This window comes from Aquarana catesbeiana, linkage group LG12 (genome assembly GCF_042186555.1).
Source record: "Aquarana catesbeiana isolate 2022-GZ linkage group LG12, ASM4218655v1, whole genome shotgun sequence".
NCBI classification, from domain to species: domain Eukaryota; kingdom Metazoa; phylum Chordata; class Amphibia; order Anura; family Ranidae; genus Aquarana; species Aquarana catesbeiana.
The window spans coordinates 135,872,723-135,892,695 of NC_133335.1; the positions used below are offsets into that span (position 1 = coordinate 135,872,723).

Below are 19,973 nucleotides of genomic sequence, written 5' to 3' on the forward strand. Positions count from 1 at the left end.
GTTACATAGTCAGGTTGAAAAAAGACACAAGTCCATCTAGTTCAACCAATAAAAAATACAATTCCATATACACAATCCTATACCCACAGCCAACAAAAGTGAGTACACCCCTAAGTGAAAATTTCCAAATTGGGCCCAATTAGCCATTTTCCCTCCCAGGTGTCATGTGATTCGTTAATCTTTCAAGATCTCAGGTGTGAATGGGGAGCAGGTGTGTTAAATTTGGTGTTATCGCTCTCACTCTCTCATACTGGTCACTGGAAGTTCAACATGGCACCTCATGGCAAAGAACTCTCTGAGGATATGAAAAAAGAATTGTTGCTCTACATAAAGATGGCCTAGGCCAGTGATGGCGAACCTTGGCACCCCAGATGTTTAGGAACTACATTTCCCATAATTCTGCAGTGTAGTTGAGCATCATGGGAAATGTAGTTCCAAAACATCTGGGGTGCCAAGGTTTGACATCACTGGCTTAGGCTATAAGAAAATTGCCAAGACCCTGAAACTGAGCTGCAGCATGGTGGCCAAGACCATACAGCGGTTAAACAGGACAGGTTCCACTCAGAACAGGCCTCGCCATGGCCGGAAAAAGAAGGTGAATGCATGTGCTCAGCGTCATATCCAGAGGTTGTCTTTGGGAAATAGACGTATAAGTGCTGCCAGCATTGCTGCAGAGGTTGAAGGGGTGGCCTGCCTGTCAGTGCTCAGACTTTACGCTGCACACTGCATCAAATTGGTCTGCTTTGCTGTCGTCCCAGAAGAAAGCCTCTTCTAAAGATAATGCACAAGAAAGTCCGTAAACTGTTAGCTTAGGACAAGCAGACTAAGGACATGGATTACTGGAATCATGTCTTGTGGTCTGATGTGACCAAGATAAACTTATTTGGTTCAGATGGTGTCAAGCGTGTGTGGCGGCAACCAGGTGAGGAGTACAAAGACAAGTGTGTCTTGCCTACAGTCAAGCATGATGGTGGGAGTGTTATGGTCTGGGGCTGCATGAGTGCTGCCGGCACTGGGGAGCTACAGCTCATTGAGGGAACCATGAATGTCAACATGTACTGTGCCATACTGAAGCAGAGCATGAGCCCCTCCCTTCGAAGACTGGGCCGCAGGGCAATATTTCAACATGATAAAGACCCCAAACACACCTCCAAGACAACCATTGCCTTGCTAAAGAAGCTGAGGGTAAAGGTGATGGACTGGCCAAGCAGGTCTCCAGACTTAAACCCTATTGAGCATCTGTGGGGCATCCTCAAACGGAAGGTGGTGGAGCGCAAGGTCTCTAACATCCACCAGTTCTGTTATGTCGTCATGGAGGAGTGGCAACCTGTGAAGCTCTGGTAAACTCCATGCCCAAGAGCGTTAAGGCAGTGCTGGAAAATAATGGTGGCCACACAAAATATTGACACGTTAGGCCCAATGGACACTTTCACTTAGGGGTGTACTCACTTTTGTTGCCATTTTGTTTAGACATTAATGGCTGTGTGTTGAGTTATTTTCAGGGGACAGCAGATTTACACTGTTAGAAAAGCTGTACACTCACTACTTTACATTGTAGCAAATTGTAATTTCTTCAGTGTTGTCACATGAAAAGATATAATAAAATATTGTGACAGGATGAGAGGCTGTCACTGTGAAATTGGTGATTTAAAGGACACAGAGTGTGCACATTGGCTTAGTGCAGGACTACAGTGTGTAGCTGTGGAGTGTAGAAAACTGCTTTTGCAGCTTTCTCCAGGTTTTGGTATTCCTGGATGGGGCTCTGTAGTTGGGAGGTTCCATAGTGTCTTGGGTGGGACGGAATCTCCAACCCTGTGAGGTTTTGTGGAGGACAAGCAGGGTGTGTGTTCAGGTGAGCACACTCCTTATAATGAAGGTATGGGAATACCTCATACCTCATGGAGTCAGAGGCTGCAGGTGGCAGCCAGAGCACGTGTGCGTGTGAGTGTCTGCAAGAGGCAGTAAATGGCCTGAGGAATAAGGCCAGAACGGAGCTGTATGCACTAGAGTAAAGCCATCCACACTGAAGAATCCTGTGGTCTGTGTGACCAGCATAAAGAGCAGAGGTACTGCAAAAGAGAGAGCCGGGTGGGCTAGCATTGAATTTTCTTGAGAAGAACCCCTGCGTGGGAAACCTTGTTACTGACTTTTTTTTTTATTTGTCTTTTAACAAAAATGGGCTACCAGGCCCTTAAAATATAGTTCCTGATTACAGTGAATCACTAGAAAATGCATGTACCACTAGAGCTAATGGTCCCCTATGTTACAATATTAACAAAAATGTGAGTGGTGTACTCACTTTTGTGAGATACTGTATATTAGGTACATTTAGGAAAGAATCCAGGCTTTTTTTTAAAGCAATCTACTGAGCTGCCCAGAACCACCTCTTGAGGGAGCCTATTCCACATTTTCACAGCTCTTACTGTGAAAAAAACCTTTCCGTATTTAGAGATGAAATCTCTTTTTTCTGTAGATGTAAAGAGTGCCGCCTTGTCCTCTGTGATGACCTTAAAGTGAATATCTCAACACCAAGTTCACTATATGGACCCTTTATGTACATGTTGATCATATCCCCCCTTAATCTCCTCAAGACAGGATAAATTCAGTTCCTCTAATCTTTCCTCATAGCTGAGCTTCTCCATGCCTCTTATCAGTTTGGCTGCACTTCTGTGCACTTTCTCCAGTTCTCCGATATCCTTTATGAGAACTGGTGCCCAAAACTGAACTGAATTTTCCACATGAGGTCTTACAAATGATTTGTACAGGGGCAAACTTATATCTTTCTCTCTGGAGTCTATAGCTCCCTTAATACAAGAAAGGACTTTGCTCACTTTGGAAAAATACCAATGGAGAATTTGGGACTTTGAGTGAGGCCATAGACAGTGTGGAGGTAGGTAAAAATGGAAAAACATATACTTTATTCATGAAATTGCGTACAAACATTTTTTGGGGATGCTGACACATGCCCCCATCAAACCACCTATCCTGGGTCTTTGGGAATTGTCATACACCCTGCTCTTACCATTTACTTCGAATACTATCCTTCAACTTATTATGATTTTATTGTTCTTTGTGACATGTATCCCGGTTAGTGGTGTTTTATGTTACATGTACATATATGAATTTACTTGGAATATGTGTTCACTTATCTAATCAGATCTCCACGGGGCACGTGGCTACTATATATTATGTACCCTAGATGCTTGTATTGCACATGCACATACACATGTGAGTGTAAATATTGATGAATTGTTATTTATTACAATGCTTTTCATTTACGTGGTTCCTGGTATTGATCATGTTTGTACGCAATTTCATGAATAAAGTATATGTTTTTCCATTTTTACCTACCTCCACACTGTCTATGGCCTCACTCAAAGTCCCAAATTCTCCATTGGTATTTTTCGTATTAGGGATGGAGGCACACTATATATACATATGGGTGCCTCATTTAAAGTCCCAAACCCCTTCCTTTCTCCCTTGCTCACTTTGGAAAACAAAGCTTGGCATTGCATGCTATTATTAGGTAAATTTAGGTAAATAATCTACCAAAACCCCCAGACCCTTCTTTACCATGGTTTCCACCAGTAGTACTCCCCCTAGTATGTATGATGCATGCATATTCTTGGGCCCCAAGTGCATAACTTTACATTTATCAACATTAAACCTCATTTGCCACACAGTTGCCCAATTAAACAGTGCATTGAGGTTGGCTTGTAAGTTAGAGACATCATGTAAGGACGTTATTTCACTGCATAGCTTGGTGTCAATTGCAAAGACTGAAATGATACTTTTAATCCCAGACCCTATAACATTTTAAAGATATTAAAAAGTAAGGGTCCCAACACAGAACCTTGGGGTACACCACTGATAGCCTTAGACCATTCAGAGTAAGAATCATTAACCACTACTCTCTGAATTCTGTCTTTTAGCCAGTTTTCTATCAATTTACAAACTGATCTTTCCAAGCCTGTAGACTTTACCTTACATATTAGCAGGGAACTATGTCAAACACTTTTGCAAAATCCAAGTATATCCAAAATCCAAGTCCACAGCGACACCTCTGTCCAAGGTTTCACTTACCTCCTTATAAAAAGAAATTAGGTTTGTTTGACAACTTCTGTCTTCCATGAATCCATGCTGTCTGTTGCTTAAAATATTATTTTTCCAGCAAGAACTCATCTATGTGGTCTTTTATTAAACTCTCCAGTATATTCCCGACTACAGAAGTTAAACTAACAGGTCTATAGTTACTTGGTAAAAAGATTGATCCCTTTTTAAATATAGGCACCACATTGCCCCTGCACCAATCCAGTGGTACTATTCCAGTCATTAAAGTCATTCAGGAACTGAAAATTATAAACAATAGCTTTGAAATGACAGAGCTCAATTCTTTTAGGATTCATTGGTGGATGACATCTGGTCCAGGTGCTTTATCCACCTTCATTCTGTCTAAATATTTCTGGACCATATCACTTTTGAGGCATTGTGGATTATTTGGGGCTTTGTCAATACCATCCCCATTATGAACATGAGCTCCCCCAATGCTCCTTTGTATACACTGAGCTGAAGAAAGTATTTAGGGTTGAAAATGTGTGTATTGTCAATTTCACAAATAACACAAGGAACAACATAAAAGTTACAACTTAGTGACAACAGCTAGTAAACATAGGCAATGAGTCAGACTGTCGTCTGTTGCGAGTAGTTCTGGCTGGACAGCCTTGTTGTTCATAATAAAACTATATGGAGAAATAATTAGAAAATAAAAGGGTGAGACCAAATCAGATAAAGGGGGAAGTGATCCAAGTAATGGCATAGATAGAGTGAGAGAGGGAAGTAAAGAAGGGGAAAAAGGATCGTAGAGGGAGAGAGAAAGCTGCTGGGGAGACACTCGTAGATAGAGGTAGATAATGGTTAGAGGGTGGGAACCCAATGGGTAGACACCTCAACCCTCCCTATGGTTAGGCTGCATATTATGGCCCGTACACACGGTCGGATTTTCCGATGGAAAATGTCCGATCGGAGCGTGTTGTCGGAAATTCCGACCGTGTGTGGGCTCCATCGGACATTTTCCATCGGATTTTCCGACACACAAAGTTGGAGAGCAGGAGATAAAATTTTCCGACAACAAAATCCGTTGTCGGAAATTCCGATCGTGTGTGCACAAATCCGACGGACAAAGTGCCACGCATGCTCAGAATAAATAAAGAGATGAAAGCTATTGGCCACTGCCCCGTTTATAGTCCCGACGTACGTGTTTTACGTCACCGCGTTCAGAACGATTGGATTTTCCGACATCTTTGTGTGACCGTGTGTATGCAAGACAAGTTTGAGCCAACATCCGTCGGAAAAAATCCATGGATTTTGTTGTCGGAATGTCCGAACAAAGTCCGACCGTGTGTACGCCCTATTAGGGTGATCCCGTTGGGGTCAAGAGCATAGTCATGAGGGTATCTGTAGCGGAGAAGCGGAGCCAAATGGACCACAACACCTTGTACTTATCAAAAGTGTTGTTGTATAAGGCCAACATCTCCTCCATTCTCATAGTATGATCGAGACACATCATGACAGAGGAGGAGTGGTGGTTGTCTTCCAAAATGATGGATCGAGCTGTCTTGCTGAAGACATAACAAATCGGAGGAGATTCCGTTTCTGCAATGTTATAGACCCAGGGAGTATCGAGAGGAGGGTGATCATTGGGGTAGGTGATAACGTTTCTGTCAGAAACCATGAACCAGACCGAGACAGTACAGTAAAATCATACTTGTTTATTAATAAAAATAGAAAGGTAAATAGAGTAAGCGTAGTCAAAGCATAGCCAGAGTCCAGTAACCAGATTGGGTATTCAGTCAAGCCAGAGTTCAGTAACCAGATCGGGTAATCAGCCAAGCCAGAGTTCAGTAACCAGATCGGGTAACTGCCAGGCCAGAAGTCAGTGATCCAAGTAGAGGAACAGCAAGCAGGATAAGGAGCCAGAAGGGATGTCAGCAAGCCAGTCTTTAAACAGGAACGCAGGAGATGGTTTCTTGTGATGTGACCAAGGTGAAGGCAGGAATTAAGTGAACTGGAGATCTTTAAGTAGGCGGGACTGACGAGCAGATCACCAAACAGATGGTTAACTGTGGAGAGAGATGAGAGCTGGCAATTAGCCCACAGCTGAGCGGCCAGCTCAGAGAAGGAAGGGCTGAGCCAGCCCTGACAGTACCCCCCTCCTCAACAACCCCTCTTCCTCGGAGGACCACCGGGCTTGAGGTGAAAACTTCTATGGAAATCACGGAGGAGGGCAGGAGCATGTACGTCTGAGGATGAGACCCAGGAGCGTTCCACCAGACCATACTTCTTCCAATGCACCAGGTACTGAATGCGCCCAGGGAACCTATGGGAGTCAACAATGGATTGTACCTCATACTCCTCATGGTTCTCAACCAGTATAGGGTGAGGACGTGGCACTGAGGTGGTAAAGCGGTTGCAGACCAACGGTTCCAATAAGGAGACACAAAACACATTTGAGATGCGCATACTAGGAGGAAGGTCCAACTTGTAAGCCACTGGGTTAATCCTGCGAAGGATACGGAAAGGCCCAATAAACCGAGGTGTGAACTTCAGTGAGGGAACATGAAGTCGGAGGTTGCGAGATGACAGCCAGACCCTGTTCGCAACCTGGTAGGAAGGTGCAGGCAGGCGTCTGCGGTCAGCATGGAGTCTGTACCTATCATTAGCATGACGCAAAGCTTCCTGGACTTGTACCCATGTGGAACGAAGACCACGGAGATGCTCCTCTACAGCAGGCATACTCTGTGGAACAAAATGAGTCAGGCAACATGGAAGGCAGAGGAAGGAATCATAAGAACCGAAACCGACTCCAACTTGGAAGTGGAGGAAAACTGTTGTGACAAGGCGTCGGCCCTTACATTCTTAGTACTGGGTAAGAATGAGACAATATGATTGAAACTTGACAAGAAAAGGGCCCGTCGCGCCCTTCTGGGAGAGAGGTGTTTAGCTTCAGACAAGAATGTGAGATTCTTATGGTCAGTAAGAATGAGAACAGGTACAGTGGTACCTTCGAGGAGATGTCTCCATTCTTTCAGGGCTAAAATGATTGCCAGCAGCTCTCTTTTACCAATCTTGTAATTGCACTCAACAGGTGACAATTTCTTGGAAAAGTAGCCACAAGGATGCATAGCACTCTCAGGGGTAGGACGTTGAGACAGAAGGGCGCCAACACCAGTCTCAGAAGCATCAACTTCAAGGATAAAAGGTAACATAGGATCAGGATGTTCCAACACAGGAGCAGAAACAAAGGCAGCCTTGAGACTTCCAAAGGTCTTAATGGACTCTGGAGACCAACTCTGTGGGTTACCATTCTTTCTGGTCATATCGGTCAGGGGCTTGACCAGAGACGAGAAGTTACGAATAAACTTCCGATAATCATTGGCAAAACCCAGAAAACGCTGCAGAGGACGTAACCCCATGGGTCAAGGCCACTGTAGGACTGCCGAAAGTTTCTCTGGGTCCATCGAAAAAACCAGCAGTGGAAATGACATAGCCCAGAAATTTAACCTGTTCCCAATGGAACTCACACTTCTCCAGTTTACAATAGAGATTGTTCTCTCTTAATTTCTGAAGCACACAACAGACATCTGTATGGTGGCTCTCCAGCTACTTGGAAAATATGAGGATATCATCAAGATAAACCACCACACATAACTGCAACAAATCTCGGAGGACATCTTTAATAAATTCCTGGAAAACTGCCAGGGCGTTACAAAGGCCAAAAGGCATTACAAGATACTCATAATGGCCTGTTCTGGTATTAAACGCAGTTTTCCACATGTCACCCTCCTTAATCCTCACGAGATTGTAAGCCCCTCTCAGATCAAGCTTAGTGAAAACTGTTGCTCCCTTGAGGCGGTCAAATAACCTGTGACCTGCCTGGCCACAATAAAGGCACAATCTCTCCCTCCTCCTAAAGGCTCTCTCATCTGCAGAGAGACGCGTGAAGCCCAAGTGCATGGGTTCATCTTAACTGACCGACTCGGTACCACGAGGCATGGGAGGTGAGGGAGGCACGGGTGGGACTGCAAAGCTTGGAGGCAAACGTACAGGAGGCTTCCGCAAGCGCTCCTTAAAAGAAAGTCCTTCTCTGAGTCTGAGTCAATGAAGATGGCCAACGAGATCAAGCTCTCCAGCTCAATGGGTATATCTCGGGCTGCTATCTCAACCTTGATGGAATCTGAGAGACCATGAGAAAAAGCAGCCACGAGGGCCTCATTGTTCCAAGCAACCTCTGCTGCCAGAGTAAGGAACTCAATGGCGTAGTCGGCAACAGTTCTCGTACTCTGGTGGACATGAGACACTTGGCAGCAGAAGCGGAGCGTGCAGGAACGTCAAATACCCTTTTAAAGGAGGTCACAAATTTAGGGTAACTCAAGACAACAGGTTTTTGTATCCCCCATAGAGGGTTAGCCCAGGCCAAGGCTCTCTCAGAAAGCAAAGATATCACGAAACCTACTTTGCTTCTGTTCGTGGGAAACGCCTGGGGCAGCATTGCAAAGTATATCTTAACTTGGTTGAGAAACCCTCAGTGATCCAAGTAGAGGAACAGCAAGCAGGATAAGGAGCCAGAAGGGATGTCAGCAAGCCAGTCTTTAAACCGGAACGCAGGAGATAGTTTGTGATGTGACCAAGACGACGGCAGGAATGAAGTGAGCTGGAGATCTTTAAGTAGGTGGGACCGACGAGCAGATCCACAACAGCTGGTTAACTGTGGAGAGAGATGAGAGCTGGCAATTAGCCGACAGCTGAGCGACCAGCTTAGAGAAGGAAGGGCTGAGCCAGCCCTGACAGTTTCCTCATAAATTTTATTTTAACATTAAAATAGCTGGGTCCAGAAGGGGAGGATCCTCTCACATTACCACCAGACATGTACATAGGTCCCTGTAGTGGAGTTACAGTGCCATCAGGAGGCTGGAGTTGACGGAAAATTTTTGTATAACGGGGATAGGTCCCTGTACCATCGAGACAGAATCTTGTAATTCTTTTCTTGGGAATAGCAGGATATTGTTGACTTGTGGATAAATGAAATGAGGTTTGCCAATCCACTCTGGAGATTTTCTCAAGTCTGCCGATCACAGCCTGGTGTAAGGTGGTAAGTCATCATGTGTAAGGGCTTGTAGGAGACCGTATAGATATGAGAGAAGATATTTGGGCATTTCAGAGAGGGAGCAGAGTCTTTCATATTCAGTATAGGAGCAGTATATTTGGGAGGAAGCATATAAGCGTTTTGTGAACGTTGATAAGTGAAGGGTGGTAAGCCAATCGCGAGAACCCGCTGGCGTCCCATGTAGTGGGTGTACAAAAGAGTGTACTTGTGGCCACTCTGAGTTTTTGAATGACCTCAATGTCGTTGCTCCCGTGCCCTGGGGGAAAGCGGGGTTGTCAAACAAAGATGTCAATGGGGAGGGGTCGGAGGACAGAATGAAGCACAAGCCCCTGGTATACCAGAGTCTGAAGGAGGCAAGTGTCAGCGGTTAGGAGGTGGATAGGTGGGCAAGGTCGTTTCTGAATCCCCATAGAAGAGCCCGGAGGTCTACGGGGGCTAAATCCTGCTCTAACATGACGGAATCATTCAGGAAGGGATGGGGAAAACACTCTAGAATGTGCGCCATGTGGGTGGCTTTATAGTAAATCACATAGTCAGGTAGACCCACCCCACCCTGTAGCTTCGGAAGGGTGAGTAACTTGTACTTCACCCTAGTTAACCCACGTTTCCACATGAAACAAAAGGATAGTGAGGGAGTGTAGGGAGACAAAGAAGGACTTGGGTACCATGATGGGGATCATTTGAAAAAGATACAGTAGTTTGGGCAGGGTGTCCATCTTAAGAGCATTATTTCGCCCGAACCATGGCAGAGGGAAACCTCCCCACTCTTGTAAGTCTTTCCATATGCGGGAAAGTAGGGGAATATAATTCAGTGAAAATAAATTGGAGAGATTGGAGGGGATAGTGACCCCTAGGTCACTTGAGTTTGAAATTACTAAAGGAGCTAAAACGGCAGAATTCCAGGAAAAGAGATGGTAGGGAGATATGGGGGGGGGGGGTTGTAGGTAGACCAGGAGATCATCAGCGTATAGAGACAGCTTGTGATGGGAGGAGGGTGTTTGGATACCCTGGATTGAGGCGTTCTGTCGAATGGCACAAGCCAGGTGTTCAATGACAAACAAAAGGGGGGAGAGGGGCAGCCCTGCCGTGTGCCATTCATAATGTCAAATGGTTCTGAGGAAGTGACACTTATTAATACAGAGGCGGAAGGTTGGGAGTACAGGGACATCACCTTGGAGATAAAGGATGTTCCTAGGCGTAGTTGCTCTAGTGAGAGTCATAGAAATCTCCAATTGACCCTATCGAACCCTTTTCAGAGTCAAAAGACAGAAGGCAAGCTTTCAGATTTTGGCGCTGGATAAATGAGATAAGGTGGATTGTTTTGGTGGTATTGTCCCTTGCCTCATGGCCAGGAAAAAATCCCACTTGATCTTTATGAATCACCCCTGGAAGAAGAGGAGATAAGCGATTAGCTAATACCTTTGCGAAAAATGTAAGATCTATGTTGAGCAAAGATATCAGCTGATAGCTGCTACATTGGGATGGATCTTTGCCTGGCTTAAGTATAATAGAGACATTTGCAGATAATAGCCCCTTATAAGGCAGTTGGGAGTCGTCTATGGCATTGAAAGCTTTAGTCAAGAGTGGCGCTAACAGGGGGGCAAAAGTTTTATAGAAACGAGGGGTGTACCCATCTGGTCCAGGACCGTCTTCAGGTCCCGATAGCACACAGAAACTCAGGTACAACCAAGGGCCTGTCGAGCTCCAAGGAATCTTGGGTGTCGATAGTGGGCAAAGCCGTTTCCAGGATATAGTCTTGCATCTTGTCGCTAGAGGAGAGGGTAGGAGTGTTGGGAGCTTTAGGTGATAGGTTGTAGAGTTGGGAATAATAATGTCTAAAGGAGGAAGAAATGCCTTTTGTATTAAATGTCTTGTCTTGGTTGGATTGGGTGATAAACGGAATGGAGTATCGGATGGGTCTAGGGCGGAGATAGTGTCTGAGGAATGATCGGACATGAAGTTCCAAATAGTTTTGGAGATTTCGGCTACACAGACAGAATCCCATAGCAAGTTATCATTGAGCCTCCAGTGTGTGCCCCTACGGGCTCTCTGGGAGTGTGCCAGGGTCAGATATACTGGGGCGTGATCGGACCAAAGGAGATGGCCTATGGAAGCTTGTAGGGGTGTATCTAGCAGGGATTGTGAGATCAAAAAGTGGTCAAGTCTGCTATAGGAGTTGTGTGCTGCAGAATAATGGCTGTAATCCCTCTCTGTGGAATGCTGAATACGCCACACATCAACTAAATGTGAGGAGTGCAGTAATGATATGATGCGTGTCAGTGAGGAGAAGGGAACAGAGATTTTACCCGAGGATGTATCTGCAGACGGGGAAAGGACGACGTTGAGATCTCCACTGATGACAAAACAGGGGCCTCCAAAGGAGGATAGTCTGGTGAGAAAAGAAGAGAGGAACCGAGCCTGATCCACATTAGGGATGTAAATGTTGGCCACTGTAAAGAGAAAATAATTTTGTTTCAGTTTAACCTCTTGACCACTGGGCACTTAACCCCCCTTCCTAACCAGACCAATTTTCAGCTTTCGGTGCTCTCACATTTTGAATGACAATTACTCAGTCATGCAACACTGTACCCATATGAAATTTTCGTCCTTTTTTTCACACAAATAGAGCTTTCTTTTGGTGGTATTTGATCACCTCTAGGTTTTTTATTTTTTGTGCTATAAATGAAAAAAGACGAAAATTTTGTAAAAAGAATGAATTTTTCTTCATTTTTATTATAATATTTTGCAAATAAGTAATTTTTCTTCAAAAATCTGGGACAAAATTTATACTGCTACATATCTTTGGTAAAAATAACCTAAATTAGTGGATATTATTTAGTCTGTGTGAAAGTTATAGATTCTACAAGCTATGGTGCCACTCACTGAAAATTGATCACATCTGATCACACCTGATGTACTGAGGCTCATTTCTTGAGACCCTAACAAGCCTGGCAAGTACAAATACCCACAAAATTACCCCTTTTTGGAAAGTAGACATTCCAAGGTATTTAGTAAGAGGCATGGTGAGTTTTTTTAAGTTGTTATTTTTTCCCACAATTCTTTGCAAAATTAAGATTTTTTTTATTTTTATTTTTTTTCACACCAAGTTGTCATTATAACAGGTTATTTCTCTCACATGGCATGTACATTACACAAATGACACCCCAAAATATATTCTGCTACTCCTCCTGAGTATGGCGATACCACATGTGTGAGACTTTTACACAGCCTGGCCACATACAGAGGCCCAACATTGAAGTAGCACATTCAGGCGTTCTAGGAGCATAAATTACACATCTAATTTCTTTACAATCTATCACATTTTTGAAGGCTCTTCATATTTCTAACACATAGCATGAACATACCAAAAATTACACCCTAAAATACATTCTGCTGAGCAAAGGGTAAACAAAAGATTACCTGTGGTTTTAGTAGTGCAGTTGTCCACAGAAGGAGAGCCCTGATCCAGGCAGCAGGCAGGGACATGGTCAGCGACAGTGAATGGAATTGTCCAGGCAGCAGGCAAGAATATTGTCCATAGTCAGTACAGGCAGGGATACTGTCCTTATACAGTCCAGGGTCAGTGCAAGTAGAGACATTGCCAGCAGTGCCAAAATATTGGTCCTGGTAGTAAGCAGGAACATGGTCCAAGTAGCAGGCCAGGAAAGAATGGGGACAGGGGTAGAGGCTTCTCCCACCCAAATCTCTTTGAAGCCTCCAAGTCTCCAGACCCTAAATCTGGGAATGAGAAAACTAAATTAGTTTTCTTCATCCAGAAAAACATTTCTGGAGCCCCTCACATATGTGAGACCCCTGTGTTCCCACTAGCATAGCAGGGTAAATGATCAGTCCAAGAGGCAGGCAAAAAACCTGGTCAAACAGTCCAGGGTCAGTTCCAGAGCAGGCAGAGGTAGGTACAATTTAGCGTTAGGCATGAGCTTGGTCATATAACAGAGCAGGGTCAGTTCCGGAGAAGGCAGAGGTATGTTTATCGTTAGGCAGAAGCTTGGTTGTATAACAGGCCAGGGTCAGTTCCGGAGAAGGCAGAGGTATGTTTATCGTTAGGCAGAAGCTTGGTCGTATAACAGGCCAGGGTCGATTCCGGAGAAGGCAGAGGTTTGTACAGTTCAGTGCAGTGGCATAAGGGGTGTGGAGGAAAATGACAGGAAATGAGAATTAAGTTTACCATACTTCCCTAATAATGTAGACAAGTATGGTAACGGAGGAAACATTCACCTATACAGAGGCTTGGTTGGGAAGGACATTGGGGACAATAAAACGATGTGTCTCTTCTAATTCCTCCTCTGGAGCACACCCGGCATCTCTTCTGACGTCTCTGGCCTGTTTCACTGGGGGGGATTTTGTCAGGAAAGTGGCGTTCGTGGAGTCTGCTCACGGAATCAGAGCAAATAATTTCTGGTGGGCTTTCAGGGTACAAAAGAGCGGAGATTACTTGTTCCTGGTAGTGCAGATAGGATACGGGGTTCTCTGTAGATTTTTGGTAAATAACATAAGTGTTATACATGGCCAAACTGAAAAAATAAATGGACACTTTTTTATACCAGTGGCGGGATTTTCTTGTGGGAAGGTAGGGTTCAATCATCTGATCGTTGAAGTCCACTCCCCCCATAAACAAATTATAATCGTAAACACAAGCAGGTTTCTGGACTGGGCCGTTTCTTCTTGGGACTTCCCCGTAGGTGTCATTATGAATTGTCGTCAGCATGTGGACGTTTCGTCTGTCCCTCCACTTGACAGCCAATAGCTCCTGGTTCCGCAAAGACGCCGTCTCCCCTCGGCGTAGCCTTTCATTGACCAGTTTTTGCGGGAAGCCTTTTCTATTGGTTCTTATGGTACAACATGCTGGGGTGTCTCTCCGGTGAAGATTTGCGGAAGAGGGGCAAGCTAGTATAAAAAATATCCACATAAAGGTGGTACCCCTTTCCAAGGAGTGGATAAACAAGCTCCCAGACAACTTTGCTGCTGACTCCAATATATTCTGGACATTCAGGGGGATGCAGTTGGGTGTCCTTCCCTTCGTACACTTGGAAGGCGTAAATGTACCCCGTGGCTCGGTCGCAAAGTTTGTACATTTTTACCCCATATCGGGCCCTTTTGCTGGGGATAAATTGTTTGATGCCGAGCCTGCCGGAGAATTTTACAAGGGACTCATCCACGGAAATATTCTGTTCAGGGGTATATAATTGGGGAAATTTTTCAGCAAAATAATTTAAGAGTGGCCGAAGTTTGAATAATTTGTCAAATGCTGGGTCATTTCGGGGAGGGCACTGGGTGTTGTCATTGTAGTGGAGGAAGCGCAAAATCATAAGGTATCTTGATCTTGGCATAACCGAAGAGAAGAGTGGCATGTGGTGGATGGGGTTAGTTGACCAATATGAGTACATTTCGTTTTTTTTTTTTTGTGAGTCCCATTGTAAAAGTTAGGCCTAAGAAAATTTTAAATTCCTCTATGGTAAGCTCTCTCCACTCAAAGGGACGGGCAAAATTAGAGCCAGGGTTGCTTACTATGTACTGCTGTGCATAGAGGTTGCACTGGGCCACAATGGACGATAGTAAGTCTTCGGTGAAAATCAAATAAAAAAAATCAAGCATGACAAAATCATCGGTGTTCACCTGGACACCTGGCTGGGCGGTAAAAGGGGGATATTTGCTGCTCCGGGATGAGGGGGAAGCCACAGGGGGTTTTGAAGGGCATAGGGAAGGGTGGCATGGCCTCTATCATTTTGTGGCTGAGAGGACGCCCTACTGGTACCTGACCTTTGTTGCAGTGGCACTGCGCTTGAGGTGGACGGCACTGCGCTTGAGGTGGACGGCACTGCGCTTGAGGTGGACAGCACAGCTCTTGAGGTGGAAGGCACTGCTCTTGATGTGGACGGCACTGCGCTCGAGGTGGACGGCACTACGCTCGAGGTGGTAGTAGGCTGCTGCTCCACGCCAGAACGCCTTCTTTTCATGGGCACATGTTCCTCTTCCGATTCTGTATCAGACCCGCTGCTTGTCACGGGTTCATAGGCTGAATCCGAATCGGACAGAGACTCAGAGAGCTCCCCGCTGCTCTCATCGGTCATGCTGAGACGCTGGTAGGCCTCCTCGGCCGTAAATAATTTTTTTGCCATACTGGCGGCTGGTGAGGTTGATGTGGTGCAGATGAGCACTGATGGGCACAGGTGGCACTGATGGGCACAGGTGGCACTGATGCGGCACTGGAGTGGCACTGGTGTGCACTGTAGTGGGACTGGTGTGGCTCTGGTGGCACAGAGGTGGCATTGGTAGGCTCAGGTGGCACTGGTGGGCACAGGGGGCACTGATGGGCACAGGTGGCACTGATGAGGCACTGCAGTGGCGCCGATGAGCACAAGTGGCACTGATGGGCACAGGTGGCACTGATGGGGCACTAGTGTGCCCTGTAGTGGCACTGGTGTGCACTGTGGTTGCATTGGTGTGGCTCTGGTTGCACTGGTGTGGCTCTGGTGGCACAGAGGTGGCACTGGTGGGCTCAGGCGGTACTGGTGGGCTCAGGCGGCACTGGTGGGCTCAGGCGGCACTGATGTGGCACTGCAGTGGCGCTGATGAGCACAAGTGGCACTGATGAGCACAGGTGGCACTGATGGGCACAGGTGGCACTGGTGTGGTACAGGTGTGGCACTGGTGTGCACTGTAGTATCACTGGTGTGGCTCTGGTGGCACAGAGGTGGTACAGATTGCACAGATGGCACAGATGTGGCACAGTTGTGGCACAGATGACACTGTTGGGCACTGTTGTGGCACTGTTGGGCACTGCTGTGGCACTGTTGGACACTGATATAGATGGAAAAACTCACTGATTGGCACCGTAAGGCTCTCCTCTCCTCTCACGCTGCATCAGTGTGAGGAGAGGAGAGCTGTAACCTCCTGATGACCCTGCTTTCCCTGGTTTGTTTACATTTGTGATCGCTCCGTCATTGGACGGAGCGATCACATGGTAATGGGCCGCTGTCATTGGCCCTTTACCGCGATCCGTGTTGCGCCGGGTCCAAACACGGATGTTCCCGTGTGCGCACCCGGGGGGGCACGCGGGAGCGGTTTTCCAGGAACACGTCATATGACGTGATCCCAGAGTTATCCAACCGCCCTACAGCCGTCATTCGGCTATGGGCCGGTTTCCAACTGGTTAAGAAAGATGAAGCAACCAGCTACGTCAATAAGGGAGTCTAGGACCTCAGGGTTGAAAGATTTATGGAAAGCGATGGAAACCCCTTTCGATTTGGCATGAGGGTTAGTACTGTGAAACCAATTTTGATAATATCTATTATGCAAGGCAGGTATGGAGCCTGTGCGAAAATGTGTTTCCTGTAGTAATAGAATATTAGAGCGTATTTTATGAAAGTGGTAAAGGATCTGGCTTTCCTTCTCAGGCACATTAAACCCCCTGCAATTAAAAGATGCTAAATTAATCGGGCAAACAGTCGACATAGGACATAGGTAGTCAATCCAGGCGTCTCGTCGATCAGCAGCTCTAGGCAGAGAAAGTGTAACCAGGAAAGGTAGGGGGGAGAAAAAGAGGAGGGGGAAGGAGAGGGAGAAGAAAAAAAGGAAGCAAGAGAAAACAAAAAAGAGAGGGAAAAGGAGTGACACAAGTTGAGGAAACCCTAAACATATAAGAACATTTGTCTCAGTCACTGTCACTGTCCCCAGGTTCAAAAATGGTGGATGGAGACAATGGGGTGAATTCTCTTAGAACCAATGGGGAAAGGGACAAATAGGTCAGAGGAAGAAAAAAAATTAACAGTAACAAAAAAGGCCACTAGGTGGCTTCAAAGGACTACAAGTAAGGAATAAAAAAACCATACAACATGGTATACAGCAGTATACCATACGATGCCCATAGTTGCACCGCCAAAAAACCTAAGGGGGTGCAGGGAAAACTCGCAGGGCAGGGCAGCCCCCGGGTCACGGGGTATCAAACAATATTTAAAACCAATAATCAGACAGTATAAATCTAAAATGTTAAAAGCATAGTAATGGTTATGATCAGGTCAGAGGAAACTCCACATGGTGAGGAGTATGCAATTAAACTGAGGGCGGGTATAAGGAAGGAAGTATTGGTGGAAGGTAGCAATGTGACATGGTCATATACTGTAAAATGTCAGAAAGAAACAGAGAGACACTGTACATAAAGTGACATAAATCAAGAACCTATTAGATAAAGCAACCTGGAAGGAAGGAGTGAAAAGAACAAAAATAACAGTCCAGGTTTCAGAACCAATGTACTTTGAGGAAGCATGCAAAGTCAAAAACAACCACAAAGGAGCAGGGTGGTAACACGTAGGGAAGGCACGCTTCAGAAGGATGGTGCTTGCATATTCCCTGGGTTATCACAGGGGCAGTCCCTCTAAAGGAGAAAATTAACCGGGATAGTTCTCCATGCAGGATTCGATCGTTGGGGTTCTGTTGAGACAGAGGTCTGGAATGGATTTTGCGGCCCTGTTTCTGCCACTGTGGAGCAAAGGGCAGGCCAGGAGTAGTTGGTGCGAATGGCCAGTCCAGTAAGAGAGACTTGTGGGAGCTCTAACGTGCTGAGGAATGAAGGGAGGTCCCGGAATATGGCAGTTTACCCTCGTGGTGTATCCGGAGATGAAAGGGGAAGCGCCATTTATATTTTATCTGGCTAGATTGTAAAAGCTGTGTAAGCGGCTTCAATGCTTTCCTCATTGCCAGCGTTTGATGGGAGAGGTCTGGGAGAAGCATCACAGGGGTTTCATTGAACAGGATAGTGTTGTGGGAGATAGCAGCTCACATGATGTTTTCTTTGATCCTGTAAAAGTGAACCTGGCACAGGGTATCTCGCACAAAGGAGGGGTCAGGGGTCCGGGGACCGGAGCTCCTGTGCACACGGTCCAGGTCAGCTGCTGCAGCATGACGGTGTTAGTGTTAAGGATTTCTTTATGAGCCTGAACAGTTTTACTGAGGCTATCTGTGGTGCTTTCAATGTCCTCAAAGCGAGCCCCTATATGTTTCTTTAGGTCAGAAATTTTCTTTTTGTATGTTTTCGCAATCCTGTGAACACAGTGTTCAAAATCTGCTGTGCAGGGACGTCATCTGTGATTCCATGTCCCCCGAGCCCAGGGAGACACTAGAGCAGCTTCTAGTGAGTTTGGAGGAGTAATCAGAGTCCTCAGAGAGTGAGAAATGTTCATGTGAGCGCACCTGTGTATGCAGGGATGAGTCAGAGCAGGCTAGAGACAGCAGTGCCAGCGCCATGTTGAATTTCGGCTGGTGCTGTGCTGCAGCCAGAGATCTAGTAAAAAAGTGCCCCAAATCGCTTGATCGAATGCTGCTGGTGCCCTTCTGTGCCTTTTGTTTGTCCCTCCCCATGTGCGGAGTTGGACTGGAGTTTCCAGGTGAAATGAAGCCCGTGGAGCCGAGGGACTCCTGAGCTATGAGAAGACACGCCTCACTGTTCCATGCGGCAAGCCAAGCCCCTGAAGAAAGTATTTAATACATTTGCCTTCTCTTTGTCCCCAGTCACCCACACCAGATTATTTTGTAAAGAGCCTACATGCTCAGACCTGACCTTTTTACTATTAATATATTTAAAGAATTTCTTTTTGCGCCCTTGATTTCTTTTTTACATATTCTGTTATATTCTTTGCAAACTTTAAACGATGATAGTGTTCCTTCATTTTTATATTTTTTTTAAAAGCGCTTTTCTTATTATTTATAGCTTTTTAAAATTGGCCGTGAGCCACATATGTTTTATTTTTAGCCTTTTAAGCATATGGCCCATGGGAATATACTTTGCAGTGAGTTGGCATGCAGTCTTGGAGAGCAGCTCTCATCCTTGGAAAATTTGCTCTTTTAAGTTAAGTGTATTTATATTTCCAGTATGAGCTTGTTGCTTACAGCTAACATTAAATGAACCAATGCAAAAAAAAACCTTAAAAAAAAAGGAGTCGTGATTTTAATGATGCTAAAGTGAAACAATGAAAGTAAAAAAATTCCTTTAAATATAGTGCCGGGGGGGTTCCCCTTAGTCTGCCTGTAAAGTGGTGCATCTGTATTATGTATGGAACCTGCTGCAACAAAACTGACATTTATATAAAAAACAAATAAAAAATTGAATTTCCGGCAATACAATACCATTGTCGGCAATACAAAAATGATAAAAAAAAAAAAAATGCATGGGGGCCCCCCACATTGTCCATATCAGGCCCTTTGGCCCCAGATCCCAACCCCAAATGTGAATGAGCATGGGGTACATAGTACCCCTACCCATTCACCAAAAAAGTGTCAAAAAGAAATAAAAACACACACAGTTTTTGACAATTCCTTTATTAAAAATAAAAAAAATGTCCCCCAATGTAGATCCATTGTCAATCACGCTGCCGCCGCCACCACCTATCCTGCCGTCTGACAGTTCTTAAATAGGTAAAAGGCAACATCACCTGGTGGCAACACCCTCGTGTGACATCACTGATCGGTGCATGCTGGGTCGGTGACGTCATTTGGGGGCGGTGCTACCAGGTGATGTTCTCAAGTGGCCCTGCCCCTTACCTATTTAAGAACTATCAGATGGCAGAGCAGGCAGATGGTGGTTAGCCTTCGTCGCAGGCAGAGCATTTTTTTTCTTTTTTTGGGGTCAGGCTGTGGCAGTGGCATCATGGTTGAAGATGGATCTACATCGAGGGTCATTGTTTTTTTATTTTTAATAAAGGAATTGCCAAAAACTGTGTCGTGTTTTTATTTCTTTTTGACACTTTTTTGGTGAATAGGTAGGAGTACTATGTACCCCTACCTATTCACATAGGGA

At 45.4% G+C, this 19,973-nt stretch overlaps 1 protein-coding gene across 3 annotated transcripts in view; it reads right to left on the bottom strand.

The window, feature by feature from the left end:
* The window catches only part of PPP1R1B (protein phosphatase 1 regulatory inhibitor subunit 1B), an 821,552-nt gene that overhangs the window by 236,767 nt on the left and 564,812 nt on the right, over positions 1–19,973 (bottom strand). Inside the window, exon 5 of one of the 3 annotated variants that reach the window (XM_073608352.1) lies at positions 11,470–11,613. The exons of the other annotated variants lie outside the window; for them this stretch is intronic. Within the exon in view, the coding sequence (XP_073464453.1) occupies positions 11,470–11,613 (144 nt within the window). The remainder of the gene's footprint in view (positions 1–11,469; positions 11,614–19,973) is intronic. 3 annotated transcript variants of the gene reach the window in all.